The sequence below is a fragment of the Bos taurus genome, chromosome 16, assembly GCF_002263795.3.
Source record: "Bos taurus isolate L1 Dominette 01449 registration number 42190680 breed Hereford chromosome 16, ARS-UCD2.0, whole genome shotgun sequence".
In the NCBI taxonomy this organism is placed as follows: domain Eukaryota; kingdom Metazoa; phylum Chordata; class Mammalia; order Artiodactyla; family Bovidae; genus Bos; species Bos taurus.
Window position 1 is genome coordinate 22,674,613 of NC_037343.1, and position 19,633 is coordinate 22,694,245.

Genomic DNA, 19,633 nt, shown 5'->3' on the forward strand with positions numbered 1-19,633 from the left:
GAACTACATCACATGAAAGGGTTTCCATGAGGTATTGTTAAAGGAGAAAAGTATAATGCACATAAGAAAACCAAATAGGCTTATTTCATTTTTGAAAAGCATAGAGTGCTGTTAAAAAACAAATATAATGTAAAGAAACATCTTTTAATGTATGTGCAGGAAAAACACTGAGGGATATATTCGAGAAGGTTGACATAGTTTACCTAGAGTGAAGGGCAAGATATGTGAGGGGGTAGGAGAGGAGAAGAGGAATGGAGAGATAAGCAAAAACAAACAAAAAAAAAAAGTAAGACAGTCAACATCAAAGCAATCCGCATGCAGACAAAGTATCCGATATTTGCAACATTTCACATACGTGCATAAATTAGGCCTCTGTGGCTCAGTGGATGAAGAATCCACCTGCAGTGCGGGAGACACAGGAGCTGCGGTTTTGTTCCCTGGAAAGGAAATGGCAACCCACTCCTGTATTCTTGCCTGAAAAATCCCATGGACAGAAGAGCCTGGTGGGCTATAGTCCATGGGGCTGCAAAGAGTTGGACACCACTTAAGCAACTGAGCACAGCACAGCATAAACTAGGAGAGAATGTTAGGGTTTTATGTACTGGCATATAGATACTGGTAATATACATTCAAATTTTAGAAAGTGTGTTACAGAGTAAAGTTTATAACACAGGTATATTTTAGTAAATGAAAGAATCTCTTCAGATGAGTTCTTGTTAAATCTGAGTCGGAGCAACTTTCTTTTTTTTTTTTTTTTCAATTATTAAGTGAAATTTAATTTTCACATGCACTGAAACAGTTGTACTTATAGAACCAGTGTACTCTTTTTTCTAGAGGTAGTCCTAAAGTGGAAAAACAAATCTGAATCAGAAGGGGGCTTTTGGAGTACAGAATCGAGAAAGGGGATCAAACCTACAAATCAAATGGCTGGGACCAAGGAACTTACAGGCTGCTGAGGGTTTTTTTGTGGATAGTGCTTCAGCCGGCACTAACAATGTTCCTCTAGCCCCCAATTCCAGGCTTTCAGGTCTCCAGACACCATTTGGAGGCATCTCATTGGGAAACACTCAAGTCCTCCCATCTGGAAAGTTCTGTTATTTTAGGTAATGTCCAGACCTTTGAGTTTATCCTACAGTCTAATCACAAGGAGAGGATCATGTTTTTCATTTCCATGTTCCTGGTGGTGAGTTGGCTGCTCGGTGTTCTCCAAGTTCTGAAAACTGATATAGATATTTTTTAATCACTTGTTTTTCTTCTACTGAAATTCCTGTAAGTAATGTATTTTAATTTTTTTTTTTTTTTGCATTGAACCTGGACTGGCATCTCGTTTCATACATGACATTTCACATGTTTCAATGCCATTCTCCCAAATCTTCCCACCCTCTCCCTCTCCCACAGAGTCCATAAGCCTGTTCTATACATCAGTGTCTCTTTTGCTGTCTCATATACAGGGTTATCGTTACCATCTTTCTAGATTCCATATATATGCGTTAGTATACTGTATTGGTGTTTTTCCTTCTGGCTTACTTCACTCTGCAACTTTCTTGTTTCTAGACTTCTTTGGCTTTCTCTGAGAAAGTTTCCAGAATATTTCTCTTGACTTTTAGGTTCCTCGAGTGCATATCCATTTATTTTGGAGAGGTAAGACTTAAACAGAAAAACAGTTGTATAGTTCTCCTGTTTTCCTTCTACACCACACGTTGATAGTATTAACTGGCTGTTTCCCACAGTCAGATCTGCATAGACTGCAGAGTTCTTTTGCTACCGTGGATGACAGAATGAAAATTGAGTAGCTTTAGCTCCATGGTTTGCAGGGATTCCACTTGGTTTTTCATTAAAGAATATGCAAGGAAGCACAATCAGATCTCACCTGGTGCCTTTTAGCTCTCCATTTTTTTGTTCTGGTTGTACATTTTATGCTTTTATTTCACTGACTCTGGAGGGTGAGAATATATAGCTAATTTGAGATGGGGCTAACCCTTATGGCAGAAAGTGAAGAGGAACTAAAAAGCCTCTTGATGAAAGTGGAAGAGGAAAGTGAAAAAGTTGGCTTAAAGCTCAACATTCAGAAAACGAAGATCATGGCATCTGGTCCCATCACTTCATGGGAAATAGATGAGGAAACAGTGGAAACAGTGTCAGACTATTTGGGGGGGCTCCAAAATCACTGCAGATGGTGACTGCAGCCATGAAATTAAAAGACGCTTACTCCTTGGGAGGAAAGTTATGACCAACCTAGACAGCATATTCAAAAGCAGAGACATTACTTTGCCAACAAAGGTCCATCTAGTCAAGGCTATGGTTTTTCCATTGGTCATGTATGGATGTGAGAGTTGGACTGTGAAGAAAGTTGAGCACCGAAGAATTGATGCTTTTGAACTGTGGTGTTGGAGAAGACTCTTGAGAGTCCCTTGGACTGCAAGGAGATCCAACCAGTCCATCCTAAAGGAGATCAGTCCTGGGTGTTCATTGGAAGGACTGATGCTGAGGCTGAAACTCCAATACTTTGGCCACCTGATGTGAAGAGCTGACTCATTGGAAAAGACCCTGATTCTGGGAGGGATTGGGGGCAGGAGGAGAAGGGGACGACAGAGGATGAGGTGGCTGGGTGGCATCACTGACTCAATGGACATGAGTTTGGGTAGACTCCGGGAGTTTGTGATGGACAGGGAGGCCTGGCGTGCTGCGATTCTTGGGGTCACAAAGAGCTGGACACGACTGAGTGACTGAACTGAGCTGAACTGAACTGAAAGCAATAGAAGTGTTGATCTAGAAGAAACCTTGCATCTGTGGTCAGCATTGCTTTAGATTTCTTTCAAATTATAATGTATACTTCTGTCACTGCATTTTCTGTGGCCTTTCTTAGCACATAAAACCCATTTTTCACTGTCTCATAAATAGAAAGCAAGATTTGCTAAGTGAAGAGCTGTATCTTTTGTTGAACTGTCCTGTTCCTCATCTTTGAGAAACCATTGGTTCTCCATGTGTGTCTCATGGAGACATATATATATGGAAATACATATATATCTCCCCATAAACCTCTCTGTTTGCTACAGGAGACTAAAAGAGCGTTTCAGTTCCCTTCATTTACCATTACCAACATAGGACTTGTCACCAGACCCCTTAACCCCTTTGTAATTGATTAAAACAGAGTATTGGGAATACCTTGGGACACACATGCATGTGCGTGCACACCCACACGCACACACACACACGTATACTTAAAAGAATCTAAAGCAAGATTCACTGATACTGTGGCCATCCTACCTGATATTTAAATGTAAAGCATCTTATAAGATCAATCTTGTTCAACAAGACACCCAGCTCAGGGAATCTTATCACATAGAGTGTTTTGTAAGTCCAACAAAGCACTCAATTTGAGACCCAGATTGAGTGTTGCAGACAGTGCTGGGATATCTGTATGAAGAGCACTTCCAGTGAATATTTGTATCCCATTAAATTCTTTCATTTCAAGGTTTCTGAGAAGATTTAAAAATAAAATAGCTCTAAGTCCTGATTTAACAGTCTTATAGACTCTGTGGGAGAGGGAGAGGGTGGGAAGATTTGGGAGAATGACATTGAAACATGTAAAATATCATGTAAGAAACGAGTTGCCAGTCCAGGTTCGATGCACGATACTAGATGCTTGGGGCTAGTGCACTTGGACGACCCAGAGGGATGGTATGGGGAGGGAGGAGGGAGGAGGGTTCAGGGTGGGGAACACATGTATACCTGTGGCGGATTCATTTTGATATTTGGCAAAACTAATACAATTATGTAAAGTTTAAAAATAAAATAAAATTTAAAAAAATGAATTGGACTAACTGTAAAAAAAATAATAAAATAAAATAAAATTAAAGATAGATATATTAAACAAAAAAATAAAAATAAAAAACAACCTGAAGACCCCTATTCTAAAGATAATCTGCCTGGATGTAATCAAGAAACCTTTAAATATTAACTCAGCGTTCAGACTTCTGTGCTACAAACTAACCATCATTTAAAAGCATTTTGGTGAATCATATTTTCTGCTCTTGAGGCCTGACTTTTCGCATGGACAGCCATTATTTATTTAGCTGTGAATGCTTAAATATTGATCCTTACACTTTTAAAGTATATCAAGGCAGAAGTTTAAAGAAATAGTAGACCTGATTAATCATTTAAATTGAGTGGAAAAAATAGCATGCACACACAATATACCAAATATAATTATCCTTTTTTCTTTGGGACTTTCTGGAGAGTATGAAACTCAAAAGATGGAGAAACTATGGTGAACTGGCATTAATAAATGTTAATAGAACCAATGTAAGTATAGGAGAGTTAAGATATGCTTGGAAATGTCTTTAATATGAATTCTTTAACTTTTAAAACATTAAAGAAATTGTAATTCAAAGCACTAATATTTTAGAAATTAAAAAATGTTTTAATTTTTTTTTCTTTTTTGATTTTAAACAGGCCATATACTCCTTTGAGAGGAGGAATCTCCAATGTATGGTTTGACAGACTTAAAATATCAAATGACTGCCCAGAGCACCTTGAATCAATTGATGTAATGTGTCAGGTGCTTACAGATTTGATTGATGATGAAGTAAAAACTGGCATCAAGAAGAACAGAATATTAGTAGGTAAGATTTTTAGATGTTGGCAATTTAAATATTTTGATTCACTTTTTTAATTTTATACTTTGAATTTTACTTGGAACATTATTTGGGAGCACTTTATATATCATATGAGACCTATTCATAGTTTCCCAGATAGTGCAGTGGTTAAGAATCTACCTGCCATTGCAGAAGATGCAGGAGATATGGGTTTCATTCCTGGGTTGGGAAGGTTCCCTGAAGGAGGAAATGGCAACCCACTCCAGTATTCTTGCCTAGGAAATTCCATGGACAGAGGAGCCTGGCGGGCTATAGTCTGTGGGCTTGCAAGAGTCAGCATGACTTAATGACTAAACCACCACCATCATGTTGTAAATAAGTTTAGAATGCACTTTGAAATCCTGTATAGATAGGATCTGAGCAAATTAATAAACTGCCTTTGTGTTTATTGAAGTACTAAGCTATCCTTTGAGTTAAGAAGCAATGTGACATAATGGATGGAATCCATTCTTTCCTGTCTTGGCTTCAGTATTCACTTCTGTTAGTTGAAAGCAACTGGCCCTCTGGCCCAGTAACATCACCTTGCTGGGCCTTTGTTTCCTCATCGGTGTTTAACTGTTTGTGTGTTTAGCACCATGTCACAGAGATGGATATAGAACATTATAGGAGTACTGCGAAGAACCTAGTAAAGGGGTACCAGCTCAGTCTAGGGCATCATGAAACAGTTACAAGATAGAACTCAAGATACATGAGTATATAACAGATTCTGTCATTCGATCATTTAGCAAACATTTTCTAAGTACTGTGTGTCAGGCATTAAGTCGAATGCTCAAAGAGACACAGGTAACAGGATCTATGTGCCCCAATTGCTTACAACCTAGAAGAGCCCATGAGGTACTTGTAATAACTGTCCTGCCAACTAGCCTCGACAAGTGCCCTAAAGATACATAACTGGCCGCTCTTCAAAGGGAATGATCATGTATATTTATTTTTATTTCTCAGCACCCACTGCAATGCCTGGCACAGAACTGAACATTTATTATAATCAGTGGCATGATCTGCAGTAAACTGATGATTTAAGTAATTGGAATTTAGATGAAGAAGTCATAAGTATTTGGAGCTATTAGGGAACAATTTAAGAAAAAAGTGCCAAAGATATATGAGATTTTAGGATGTGCAAATACAATTTTAACTATTGTAGTATGGATGTCTGGATATAGAGAGTGATATGAATGGTAAAATCGAAGTAGAAAAAGTAGTGCTTGTTGTTGTCTGGATGTTAGACAATTTTAGCAGAAAGTTTGTTGTGTGACTGGAAAACGCCTGTTGATGTCATAGTGTGACTAACAGCTGGAAGAGCGTGATGGCATAGTGACAAAAATAGTTCAAATCGGAAGCCCACCGTTGCCTAGCAGGTTCATCACTTAATAACCTGCACTGATTTTCTGCTGCCTCATGTGTAAAGTGGGAATAATGATACAGTATCTATTTTACTGGGAGACTGAGTGAGTGAGTAAAGTTGCTTAGTGGTGTCTGACTCTTTGCGACCTATGGACTGTAGCCTGCCAGGCTCCTCCATCCATGAGATTTCCAGGCAAGAATACTGGAGTGGGGTGCCATTTGCTTCTCCAGGAGATCTTCCCAACCCAGGAATCGAACCCGGGTCTCCCACATTGCAGGCAGACTCCTTACTGTCTGAGCCACCAGGGAAGTCCCTTACTGGAAGATGGTGTCTGTCAAATACTTGGCTCATTTTACAATCTCAATAAATTCTTTCTGAGTCCCCTTTTATCCTTTATTCTATAGATGATTGAGGAGCAATGACTTAAGTATGTCTTTGAGTCATATAGTTAATTAAAACTGTGCTTTAGGGAAATTAATCCACAGAAGGGGTAAGGGAGGAGATAAAAAGTTGGGTATGGAAGAACCAGTTCCTGAATTTATGTTTATAGGATAGTAAGATACTGAAGTACTGCGAGGACAGTGTGAATAAGTAGAAAATACACTTAGTGCTCTTAATGTGCGTGTGTTAAAGAATGTATCCCTTGAATTGTAACTGTTGATACTTATCTGCTTGTCCTTTCCCCCATCCCTATTCCTTGCCCTTCCTCGTATCCATCAGTTATTTTGTCTTACTCATTTTTGAAAAGAGACTATGTATGGATTGTTATAGGGTCAGAGAGTTGATAAGAATTTTGAATCTAGGTTTACTTCATTTTAAAGCCCATGATTCTTCTGTTTAACTGAACATTTATATGAATATTTGTAAAACTCTTAATACATGCTGTCAAATTCCTTTCACGAAAACACTGTACCTGTTGATGCTTCTCCCACCTCTATTAGAATATCCATCTTATTATACCTTGCTGAATGATACTGTCTTGAAAAATCTTTGCTAAAAATAAGTAAAAAGTGGCAATTAATTTACACTTAATTTATTTTCCTTTTAATTCTGTTTTTTATGTTCTGACATGAGAAAGCTGTTTTTAGTTATCTGGTTTTTCCAAATAACTTCTCAGATTAAGAAGTTATTCTTCTAGAATTTGAGTAAATATTCCAATAGATTTTCTACTGACTTTTCCATAATGTTTTTTAAATTTGTAATTCTTTGATTCATCTAGAATTTATTTTAGTTTCTTTCTACTATATCATGAAAGGTTTTAATTAGTTTCTGAAGTTCCAAGAAAACTTTGTTAAAAGATGATCTTATTTATTAAGCAGTTAGTAATATGATCGATATTTTATCATAGCTCCATTGAATTTTTAACAACAAATTTCATTTTAGAAGAGTTATAAACTACTAAAGTATAAAATTTGAAATTCATTACAAAATATATATGTAATAGGAAATTTATATGCACTTATATGAATATAAGAAAAAATTTTTTAGAATTTGTGAGGTGAGTCTATCAAACGCTATAAAGCCTCTTTGATAGCTTGAGATATGAAAGAGACACAGAAGTGTGGATCCAAGGTTGTTGGTCTTTGTTACCTGTACTGTTAGTTATTTAACCATTCAATGAAAATAAATCTTTGAGGCATTTCTATAGAGTTAAACATGTGTGTCAAAATATATGTAATTCTTAACTTTTATTAAAACAAAACACCTGTTATACTGCCTTCTTTTCATATGCTGGATTCTTCACATGAGTTGGCTGTTGATGCTTAGAGAAATGGCATTCTAGTCGTGTCAGATTTTCTCTTGTAGTTATTATTATTTTTCTTTTTGTCTTATTTATCTGACTGAATTCTGAATTCATTTCAAAATGTGGTACATGAGGCAATATCGTTATGTATTTGAATGTTTGTACATGCATTTCCCAAGTTATAAATATCATAATTGCGAACACACTAATGCAGCTGACAGCAGTTTAACATGGTTAGGAACTTGGGCTGTGCACTCAAATTGCAAGTTTCTAATCCTAGATCCAGTGCCTGTTTTTGTGGTTATGTGAGTGTCCTTAACCTCTGGCTTGGGTGATCATAATAGTACTTACAGAGTTGTGATAATTCAATTAATCAGTTCCTGTGAAGTACTTAGAGACATGCCTGGGGTGTGGTGATGATGCTGTTGTTAGCCACTCTATCCCACCTGCCCTGCTGTCTCTCCACACAGCAGGAAGAATGTACTGGCCCGCTGCTGCCCTTGGGAGACTCTCAAGGAGCTCCGTGTCCCTTCCCTACCACCTGTTTTCTTTTTCCCTAATGGTATACATGCTGGTTTTCATTGCTCATAGATTGTTTAAGATTTAAATGCTATTTTTAACATTTTATCTAGGAGGTATTCAATGAGAAGTCAAAAGTGCATTTGAGATGCTGAGTCATTTTTATTAAAAAGAACAATGCATTTGAGACACGGGAAACACATATATGAACAACACAGTGAGGTTAGGTTATTTTTTTTAATGAATTCTAAGAGAAAAAACTTGAAAATTAAAGGATTAAAGAGGAAAACATGAAGATAATAAGTACAAAATTATTACCCTTATTAATTTTGTTTAGTATGTGATAAAACTTCAGATTTAATATCATACACTGTGTCCTCATGGAACCCTTGTCTCTGAGATTGTGGTTTTAACCAGTATAGTTTTGTAAACAACACTGTTCTCTATATTTGAATAAGTGGCAGCCCATTCTTTTTTTCTGGTTTTATTTTGATTAGTGGTATTTTACTATATTAAATTTAGTTTAAAAACAATGTTTTTATGGTATATGATATACCCCTTTTCCAGTAGTTTACACAGCTTAGTCAGGTCAAAAATGATGCTTCTCATACTAAATTTAATTTCCAAATTATTCATAGAATTTTTAAGTGCTGGAGTACCAAAAAAAAAAAAAAAGAATCAAAAACTTTACATTATAATGAGGGAGATAACAAAAGTAAAGTGTTTTATACAATCCAAGTATTATGAACAGTGAGGAATGAACACAAAAACTTGCTTCTTAGAAGAGAGAATTTCCAACCGAGTTTTAAAAAATGAATGAGAATATGGCTGGTAAACAAGAAGGGAAACACATTCATGAAGGAAAACAAGGGACACGTTAAAATGTCTCAGGAACTACTAGTCTGGTGTACACTTCAACTGCTAGGATTACTGAGTTACATACAGAGAATGACTCAGTCGGATGAGCATTTTAAGAGGAACACACTGACAACAGTGGGCAGGCTGAAGGCCTGGGGAAGAGGCCTCAGATCCAGTAGAATGAGAGACCAGCACAGTGTTTCAAGACTTCGGAAACACAAGGCTGTAAGGTTACACTTGAGGACCCTGCACTCAACTGCAGGTTTTAGCTGAGAAAAGAAATTCTTTGTTTGCTTATTTTCATCAGTGGGAATATATTTCTTTCTTAATGGAAAGAATAAACTTTGGTTTGATAGGAGGATCTGCGCCAAATCTTTAAATGTGTTCCTTGGAGACACTCATGAATCCTCACCCTGCACATTAAGAATATCAGATACAAGAAACTGTATTTTTATATATTTATACCACATATAATTCTTCAGAGTGTGTGGTGAAAATTAGGGGAAACACAAGCAGTAATTAGTGACTTTTAAATTACTTTCTGAATTTGGCATCATAGTTGTTCCTGGATTCAGGAAACCTGGATTCAGATCCTGCATTCTGAGAAAATTATTAAAATTCAGTTTAACACTAAAAAGTATTTAAATAATACACATTTTCATATAGTATCTTTCTTGATCCTTCTAATAGGTAAGATATAAAATGATTACTCACCCTTCAGATAAGAAGAAAGTAAAATTTAAAGAGATTACTGGCTAAAATGGAGTTGGGACTAGAACCCAGATCTATTGACTTAGTCAGAAACTTTGTCCCATAATGAGATTCCTTTTTTAGCCACTAGGTGGTGATAATTTGTTAAGAGAAAATTGACATAATTTAGGTTTAAATTTGATCTAGGATGTATAGAATCTGACAAATGATAATGACCAGATTATAAGAATTTTTATAATATGAGCGTATTAGCAGAATTGAAGCATGGATAATCATATGCTTCTGGAATTACACCTAAATATTTTACATGGATGCTGTAAAAGCCCATTATGAGGAAAGTAGTTAAGGCAATAATGGTTAGTTAATACAATTGAATGTTATGTAACTGATATATACTGTATATACACATTTAGAAGGCACTTGGTATATTTAGTATGTGCTCAATGAATAAAAAAAAATAATTATAGAATTTCATAACTCTGTTTAAAGACATTCAAATCAGTATTACAAGAAAGTAAGGTATAAAATTTACATATAGAGTGAGTTTAACTGCTAAAATAAATTTTTAAAACATGTCAGAATTATATATGAGTAATGATATTTTGGGTAACCCATTTTATTTTGATATGATGAAAATACTTTATTCAGTGGGCATGTATTAGCATATTAATTTAAAAAAAGATTTAAAACTAAAATGAAGGATTGGTTGCAGTTACCAAGATGAAACCTAGCCCTACAATTTCCAGGCTCACTTTCCTGACATTATATATGTTTCTTCTGATGATCTTAGAGGTAAAACTGGAAAGTGGTAGCATCTTTCTACCTTCTTTCAACATATATATGTCTTGAATGACTTCCCTGGTGGCTCAGACGGTAAAGCATCTGCCTAAAATGCGGGAGACCCGGGTTCAATCCCTGGGTTGGGAAGATCTGGAGAAAGAAATGGCAACCCATTCCAGTATTCTTGCCTGGGAAATCCTTACTTGTGTTTCTTCAACAACAATCTTCAGAACTTTTAAGACTTGGGATTGCTGTTTTAATAGCTTTCCATAGAAGATGATAAATATTCTATTTATCCTATAAACTTTATATAAGAGAAAATATACAAATATGATTGGCATAATTTATATGTTCCCAAATTTTTGAAACTTTATCACAGTTCAGTCTGAAGAATAATTATATATAAATCAAATGGGAAAATTGTTGAAATTTCAATGTAGGGTGGATTTTACTGCATTTTAAAAATCCTGTTCAACTGATGATAAACTTGAATTGTAAGTTCCCCATCCCCTTGCCCCCAACTTTGTTTTCAGATAGGTTAGCTTGGTTTTCCCAGTGTAGTTTTTATATATTGTTACTGTTTTATTTCATTTAAAGAGTTCATAAAAGCTAGGTTTATTATTTTTTAACATGTTTTATTCAGCCTGTTAATCTTAAATGTATGTTGAAATGTTAACTCTTGACATTTTAATACTTTGCCAGCAACTATAAATATACATTATAAGTATTACTTACAATGAGTTTACTATTTCGTATTTACTCATTGAACAGTATATTTTATATTGCATTTTAGACACTTAGATGGAAAATGAATTCAAATAACTAGTCCTTTGTGTTAAGTTTTCTTCTATCAGAAGAAAAAAATGCACAAAGTCCCTTTTCACACTGGTGTCCACAATGTTAAAAGTGACTATTGTCAGAGATCACTGGTGAGGAATTGCAGACTACCTCACAAGATTATAAATGGATAAGGGACTTAGATTGAATCTTAAAATAATAAATTTTCAGTGAGTACATTTTTCTTCATTATAAATTGTGAGAATTGAACTTGAGGTTAAATGTCTTTGGATGCCTTTGATAATGACATTTCATATGTGAGGAAGTGTTTTCTTTTTAGTTTTTGTTGTTATTGCTGTTAGATTGGACCCATCAAGGAACTCTGAAATCACATAAGTGATTAGTTAATAAAAATGGGCTGGGTGCATTTAAGGTGTAAAATTTTCTCAGTAGGTGTTCTTTTACAATAATTTTTAAATATATTTTTGCTTACCAACCTATTTTGTCTTTGTATGACTTTTTAAAGATCTTTACCACTTTAGATTTAAATATCAAATTTAATTATCTTAGGGTACATTATTTTCTTAATGAAACATTAGTTTCATTTTTGCTCAATTTATGAATTTTGAAGCTTTTTTTCTAATCATTGGTATGCAGCTTAGGTTATCTAGAACGTCATTGTCCAATAGCATAGCCCCTAGCCATATGTGAGTATTTAAACTCCAAATTTAACTAGGTAAAATTAAATTAACATTTAGTTCCTCAGTCACACTAGTCACATTCAATATTTTGCTTAGGTACATTTGGCAAAAGTATTATTTACGCTCTTGAATTTCTCCAAAAATAAAAACTATGTTCCTGCAGGCTTGCTGTCTATAACATGCAGATTTCTTTTAAATCATGAGATGTCTTTTTAATTCTCAGTCAAGCTAGGGAATATCACACTACATCTCTAAGTTGGGCCACTCTCTCTGCTGTGTCATGTCATGTCCCCATCTCCACATTTTGTGATGTATCTCTTTTCTCCTCGTACAGAAGGATCCATGTATTTTAATATGTATTATCTCCAGTGACTAGTGTCACTCCAGTGACAGTGATTGGCTCATAAAAGACAATAAAATTTTGTTAAGTGAATAAGTTTTTTCCAAGCTTTTTTAAAAGTACATTTAAGTATATATGTTTTAATTGTACCATCACAAGTTAGTTCCCAAAATAATATGATAATACAAAGATACTTTAACTAGCTCACCAAATTTTTGATCATCCTTCCTAATTCAAAGATCACTAAGCATCTGTTATATGAAAAACTCTAGCTTATAGTTTGACAACTAAGACAAAAAGGGGCATGTTATTAATTGTAGTGTGAGTACTCCTATAAGTATTAACAAAATATAAGTACACATTAGATGTTTAAGTAAATAACACTTGTGTTATGACTCATATATTTTTAATTATGATAAATATTTTTACTTGATGACCCAGATTTATTTATTTCTTTGTGCAATTCTAGTTCCTTTTATAACAAATTATTTTACTAGTGATGACGTAGATGGAATAGTGTTATTTACTCATGGCAGGTCTTTTTTGGTAAGATGTAAAGTAGACTAAATTTTTCTTTTGCATTGTATCTCTTTTAGGTCTCCAGATATTTATGGAAGATTGGCATAGCTATATCTTGTTCCAAATTAGCATTATTCTGATTTTACTGATAAGTGAATTTTTGCTTCTTGTAGGAGGATTTTCTATGGGAGGGTGCATGGCAATGCATTTAGCATATAGAAATCATCAAGATGTGGCAGGAGTATTTGCTCTGTCTAGTTTTCTGAATAAAGCATCTGCTGTTTACCAGGTAAGTTTCAGATTTTAAAAGCAAAACAGAAGAAAAAAAATAAGGCATTCACACATTGAAACTAAAACAACATTGATAATTACACAATAACGGTTGCTTCACAGAGCATTCCTGGGAATTCATGGGCAAATGAGCTATATTGATTAATCCCACCTGGTCATTCTTGTTTAGGAAATGCTTTGTACAAAGAGTATTGTTAATCAAAGTCTCAAAGGGGAAAGGATAAAAAATATGTATATAATATATATGCATCCTGTATACATATTAAAAATGTAGATGATTATAGCTAGGTTTGCTAATTATGACTTAATCAAACCAAAGGATAAGTTATATGGCTGACACCTATTTTGCAGCATTATTCCTAATTTATGAATGGAATATAATAGTGATACACCCTCATTACCAGGAGTAGAACCAGCAGGTACAGAAACGAGAACAAGAATGCCATTTTTCCCTTGTGTTCCTCCCTCTCTCCACTCTATGTGAAAAGGGTTGTCTTCCCAAGACACAAGGTTTCTTCAGGAAATGCTTTGACTGTTTTTGAAACAGCCCTCTTCAGAGTAAATGCAGGTCCCACACAACTGCAGTTCCTGCAGTGCTATCAACCAGCTAAGTTCCTGAGCTTAGTCCATCAATATATACCTCGGACATCACTGCCACTACTGCTTTTTCCCCTGAAGCTTTGGTTAAATTGACATTTTTCTGCCCTCCCTGACTTCCAAGAACGTACACTGTTCTTAAATGAATTTCTTAAACTTCTCCATGTTTATATCCTCTTCTCTAGGCTCTTCAGAAAAGTGACGGTGTTCTTCCTGAATTATTTCAGTGTCATGGTACTGCAGATGAGTTAGTTCTTCATTCTTGGGGTGAAGAGACAAATTCAATGTTAAAATCTCTAGGAGTGAGCACAAAGTTTCATAGTTTCCCAGGTGTTTACCATGAGTTAAGCAAAGCGGAACTAGAGAAACTAAAGTCATGGATTCTTACAAAGCTACCGGACTAAATCAAGATTGATGTGTTAATATGCAAGTAATGTCTTTATAAAAAGTGTTTTTTACTGTCTAGTTCTGATTTGATGAATAATTATTAAAATATTAAGAAATATCAACAGTTTACTGACTTACTTGTTTTTGACATACTGAGCACCATAGATAGTAGTGTGATCTTATTAATGGTCAACATTAATTTAGTCAAACATCTGTGTATTATTTTTTAAATTCTTTGTAAATATTTGTAGGCCTTGTAAGTAATTGAATATTGAAATTTTACAATAATTAAACTAGCTTAACAGCAATGAGAAATCATGAAAATATTTTAGCATGATATTTTCATTATTGTTTTCTTTAAATTGCCTTTTTAAAAATATGTTTATGTATGTATTCACATTAATTTTATTTTTGAAAGAATAACATTAGTGCGTGTGTGCTCAGTCAATCAGTTGTGTCCAGCTCTTTGTCATGCTTATGGGATTCTCCAGGCAAGAATACTGGAGCGAGTTGCCATTTCTTCCTCCAGGGACTCTTCCCAACCCAGGGATTGAACCCATAGCTCCTGCATTGGCAGGCAGATTTTTTACCACTGAGCCAACAGGAAAGCCCAAATAACCTTGTACCCCATGTTTACAAAATGGTTTCCCATTATCTCACCTGATCATCACTAGAGCTTGATGAAGTAAACAGAACCAGTTTTTACTGGTATTTGATAATAGTGACAGAAGGAATACAGACTTTCCCAAAGCCTCAAGAGTGAAGACTAAAATCCAGGCTGTCTGGTCCCAGCAGAGCTCCCATTCTATGAACCCAGACTGCTACTCTGCTCCAATTTTAGGGTTCCAGTTGCTCTCCAGATCCTAGTCAGTACTCAGCATGGCCAGTCTTTTTTTAAAAATTTTGTCCATTCTAGTGGGTATATAGTATAACACTTTGTGTTTCTAATTTGCTTTTTCTTAAAGCAATTTTTATATGCTCATTTGCAATCTATATAAATTCTTTGATGATATCTTTGTTCAAATATTTCATGTGTGTTTTATTAGGCTGTTTTTCTTATTGCATTGTAAGAGCTGTTTATATATGCTGGGTAAAAATCCTTTGTTAGATAGATGTTCTACCAATATTTTCTTAATCCATGGCTTGCCTTATTTTCTTTAGAGTGTAATTCAAAGAGCAGAAGTTTTTAATTTGATGAAGTCCAGTTTATTCATTTTTTTAAATTTATACTCTGCTTTTGAAGTCATATTTAAGCAATCTTAAGAAAGCCAAGGTCATTAAAATTTTCTCATATTTTCTTCAACTAAAACACTCCTTTAGTGCTATAAATCTTCCAAGTTTTATATTAGAAGCATCCCACAATTTTTATATTTTGTCTTTTCACTTTCATTCAGGTCAAATCTTTCTAAATTCCCTTTTGATTTCTTCTTTAACCTTTGGGTTGTTCAAAATTGTATTATTTTGTTTCAATATACTGGGAATTTTCTAAAGATCTTTGCTGTTCATTTCTAATGTATGGTTAATAAAGTATTCTTTATATGAATTGAAACCTTTTAAATTTATTGTGACTTTAAAAAATGTTTTGTGTACCCCTGAAAACCACGCATGCTGCTCATGTTAGGTGGCATGTGCTATACATATCAGTCAGGTCAAGTTGGTTGATATTTTTGTTCAAATATACTGTATCCTTACCTATTTTCTGCCTCTTTATTTTATAAATTATTGAGAGAGGAGGATTGAAAGTTCCAACTGTAACTGTGAATTTGTTTCACTTGGCAATTGCTTCAGGTTTTGCTTTATGTATTTTGAGACTGTGTTATTAAATGCATAAACATGTAAGACGATTATGTTCCTCTGATGAATTGGCCTCTTTTTCTTTATGAAATGATCGTCTTTATCCCTGATAGATTTTTTTGAGGGGGAGGGGGCTCTGAAATATTCACTGTGTGATATTGTTATAGCCCCTCTAGCTTCCTTTAGACCCTAGCTGATACTGGATTGTGAGGTTTACACACTGACTAGTGGGAACTCAGCCTTTTCCCAGCCCTCTCTGCGCCCCAGTGCTTGTTCCTTTTAGGTGGCTCTTACTTTTCCTACACATATCTGATGGTAAACACTCTGCTAAAGATTTGAGAGGGCCTTCTGCAGAGCCCTGGCAATCTTGGAACTCTCTAATACTCTGTCCTGTAACTCTAAGCCTCTCCATCTTCTGGACTCCCTCAGCTCCCTCTGAGTCTCCTCTCCACGCTGTGGCCTAAAAAACTCTTCACATTAATCTGGGCACTTAATCCTTCCTAAAAGATGACTGTTCTGTAGTACCAGTGCCCAGTATCTGAAAATACAAATGTGGCCCCGCTTCTTAGTTGTTTCAGGTCAAAAACTAAACCTGGTCCCTCTTACTCCATCTTGGCTATCTTAGTTATAAGCAGAAGTCCCTTATTCTCCTTATATTTGAAGCTATAAACTGTACATTTGAAGAGGGAGGGATCGAGGAAGAAACGGAAGGAGAGAAGGGAGACTGAGACTGAGAAGTCCAAAATCCCCTCAGAGAAGACTCTGCAGTGTTTTAATTATCTTAAGCCTTTAATGAACTTCAGCTTCTTGAAATTTTAAATGGTCTGCCTTGAATATACATGGTATCACTCATGTTCTCATGTTGAAAGCCCTTATGGCTGCAGTTTGCCCTAAGAGTAACGTATGTACCTGTCATAGATAAGGGTGTCAGGCTTATATATGTTGAGTATATACATACCAAATACAGTATAAAAGAAAGGAATCTAGATTTTTTTTTGGTGAATGTTTGTCCTAGAACTTAATTATGTGCATGTGTACTAAGTCGCTTCAGTTGTGTTGACTCTTTGCAGCCCTATGAACTGTGGCCCACCAGGTTCCTCTGTCCAAGGGATTTACCAGGCAAAAATACTGGAGTGGGTTGCTGTGCCCTCCTCCAGAGGATCTTCCCGACTCAGGTATTGAACCCACGTATCTTTACGTCTCCTGCGTTGGCAGGCGGGTTCTTTACCTCCTGTACCACCTGGGAAACCCTTATTAATTATATATTCTGGAATAAATCTCAGCCTCTGCCACAGTATACTCCTTTGTAAAAGTGTTTGAGGATCAAGTTTTATAGCGTATGTAAAAACCTTTAAAAAAGTTAGAGAAAGAAGGTATTGCTAGACTTGTTTTACCAGAGGTAGAGGGATGTGTGCATGTAATGGTTATAAATCTGTCTTCACAGTTTGATCTACACGTAGAAGATATATCTAAATATTTTATATAGATAGTCTTCCATCCAGTTCTATTCCCCTGCCCATTAGGCTGATAGGATATTCAGCCTTAGTTATCTTTTACTGTTTCACCTCATTCCAAATTATGCCAGTCTGGGGCCCCTTGCATAGAGCAGTATCTTCAGGGGAGTCCTCCAGTATCCAGTGCTCACCCACCTTGAGATAACTATTACCCATACGGTGGTCTCTTAAAGCCAAGTGGTCTCTTAAAACTACTCAGCCATTTTCTTCCTGTTCTGCTGCTTCACCCACATAAACATCCCCTAAGGCGATAGAGTTGAAATAGTCTTGATACTTTCTTACCTGGGAGAGGAAGAATGGCAGCAAGAGGAAAGCATAAATCAGTATCAAAGTAAATTATATGTGTTTATCTGTTGGAGAGATTGGAATTCTGCAAAAGAGGAGAGAGAAAGCTAGTATGTAAGTGAAGGAAGACATTCACTTTTTACTCTGTATTTCTTATGTTTGAATTTTTATAATGGGCTTTATTGGTTTTTTAATCCTTGAAGTGAAATGTTTATTAATGGCATTTTTTCTCAACTAAAGACTAAACAGGAAGGCTCGCCATCAGTGGTTAGAAAGTTAAATATTTTCTTTCTAGGAAGTTAATTACTTCAGTTAAAATATGGCAAAATGTACTAAGAACAAAATATGAAGCATGAAGCATACCAGCAATTTGGCTGTTGACAGTTTATGGTACTTTGATATGTAAAATAAAATATCCAGATATCACTCAGCCAGAATTTGCCTAAACCATAAGTCTTTATCATATAAAAGGAATTTCTTGATACACAAAAGGAGAACAGAATTACCAAAGCCATCCAACCATTTCAAGAAAACTCAGTTTATATAATACACAAAGACAGCTGCTTCACAAAACTTTGTATACAATTTTAACATGAGAAAAGCTAAAATTATATTTACAGAGAACAAATGTACTGTTAATGTATATTTTGATTCTACTTTATAATTTACCCTTTAGAAATAGTTTCTGTGGGTATACACGGGTATAGTCTTCTGAAGGGAAGTGTAGCTTCAGCATATTCCTACACTGAGGATAAGATGCACACCCCCACATGTGTTATCTGTGTCATTTTTGTTAAATTCTGCCACTTAGCTGCAACCACATCAGCTCAGTGAGTTTCATACAGCATTGCATTAAGACTACTGTGAACAAGATTCCAAATACCAGAATGAAGTCAACCTGCAGCACTGCTCTCAGCTGTGCATCCCAGGGCTGTGGTCCAATCCAGCCAGACAAATCATGTGACATAGTAAGGATGTGCCTCAGGAGGCCAGCTGTCCTTATGGTTCTGCATTAACCCTCCTACTCAGACTGAAGCATTCACCCAGGCATTCCAGGAGCAATTGCACAGACTCCACCTTGGCCTGTGAGGCCACAATCTCGGACAGTGTATCCTCCACGTGAATTTAAGTGGACCTGAAACTTGCAGGAAAGAAATAGTATCATTGATCATTTTAGCTCAAGATAGGCACAAATTTCATACCAGTTTTTCAAGGTGGATGGTTTCCATTGTAAGGTCACATCCCTTAGGCTGTATGTAAATAACAAATTGGTTATCATCTCTCTAGTAAGCACACCCAAATAATCACGGTAGCTTCATCTTGGAGCAAGCTCCAATCATCCTAGACCTGCATGAGCTATTTGTGGTATTTCCTAATGCACTTGAAAGCCTATTATGCCAGGTGAAAGTCACTCTGTTTTCCAGCAATACAAGTTAATACCTACATTACAATTGTTAGGCCTTTCAAATGGGACCTCCATCAGCCAACGGCACAGATAACAGTGTCTCCAGCATGACCTTCTGGGCAGCTGAGAAGCCTGAGTTCTCAGTTCAGTTTAACAATTGAGTTTAGTCCTTGTTTTTGCAGAAAATGCCCCGAGGGAAGTCACCCAGCCTGTGCCCTTTATCCACACCACCGGGTGTGTGGCATTTGTCCATACCACAAATGAAAAAGGGACAGTTAGGAGAAGGGGTGTAGGAGAGAGAACTTGAAGCCTGGGGTATGCTGACAGGTGTTTTTTGTTAAGGAAGGATTTCTTCAGGATCTGGGGGCCATCCTTTGCTGTTTTCACAGACTTAGTAAGGTTAAGAAGTTG

General features: G+C 35.9%; 1 protein-coding gene across 1 annotated transcript in view; it reads left to right on the top strand.

The window, feature by feature from the left end:
• Positions 1-16,068, top strand: part of LYPLAL1 (lysophospholipase like 1) — a 32,093-nt gene extending 16,025 nt beyond the window's left edge. Inside the window, exons 3-5 of the mRNA NM_001099059.1 lie at positions 4,456-4,625; positions 13,123-13,238; positions 14,023-16,068. Coding sequence (NP_001092529.1) covers positions 4,456-4,625; positions 13,123-13,238; positions 14,023-14,241 — 505 coding nt within the window. The 3' untranslated portion in view covers positions 14,242-16,068. The remainder of the gene's footprint in view (positions 1-4,455; positions 4,626-13,122; positions 13,239-14,022) is intronic.
• The last annotated feature ends 3,565 nt before the right edge of the window (positions 16,069-19,633 follow it).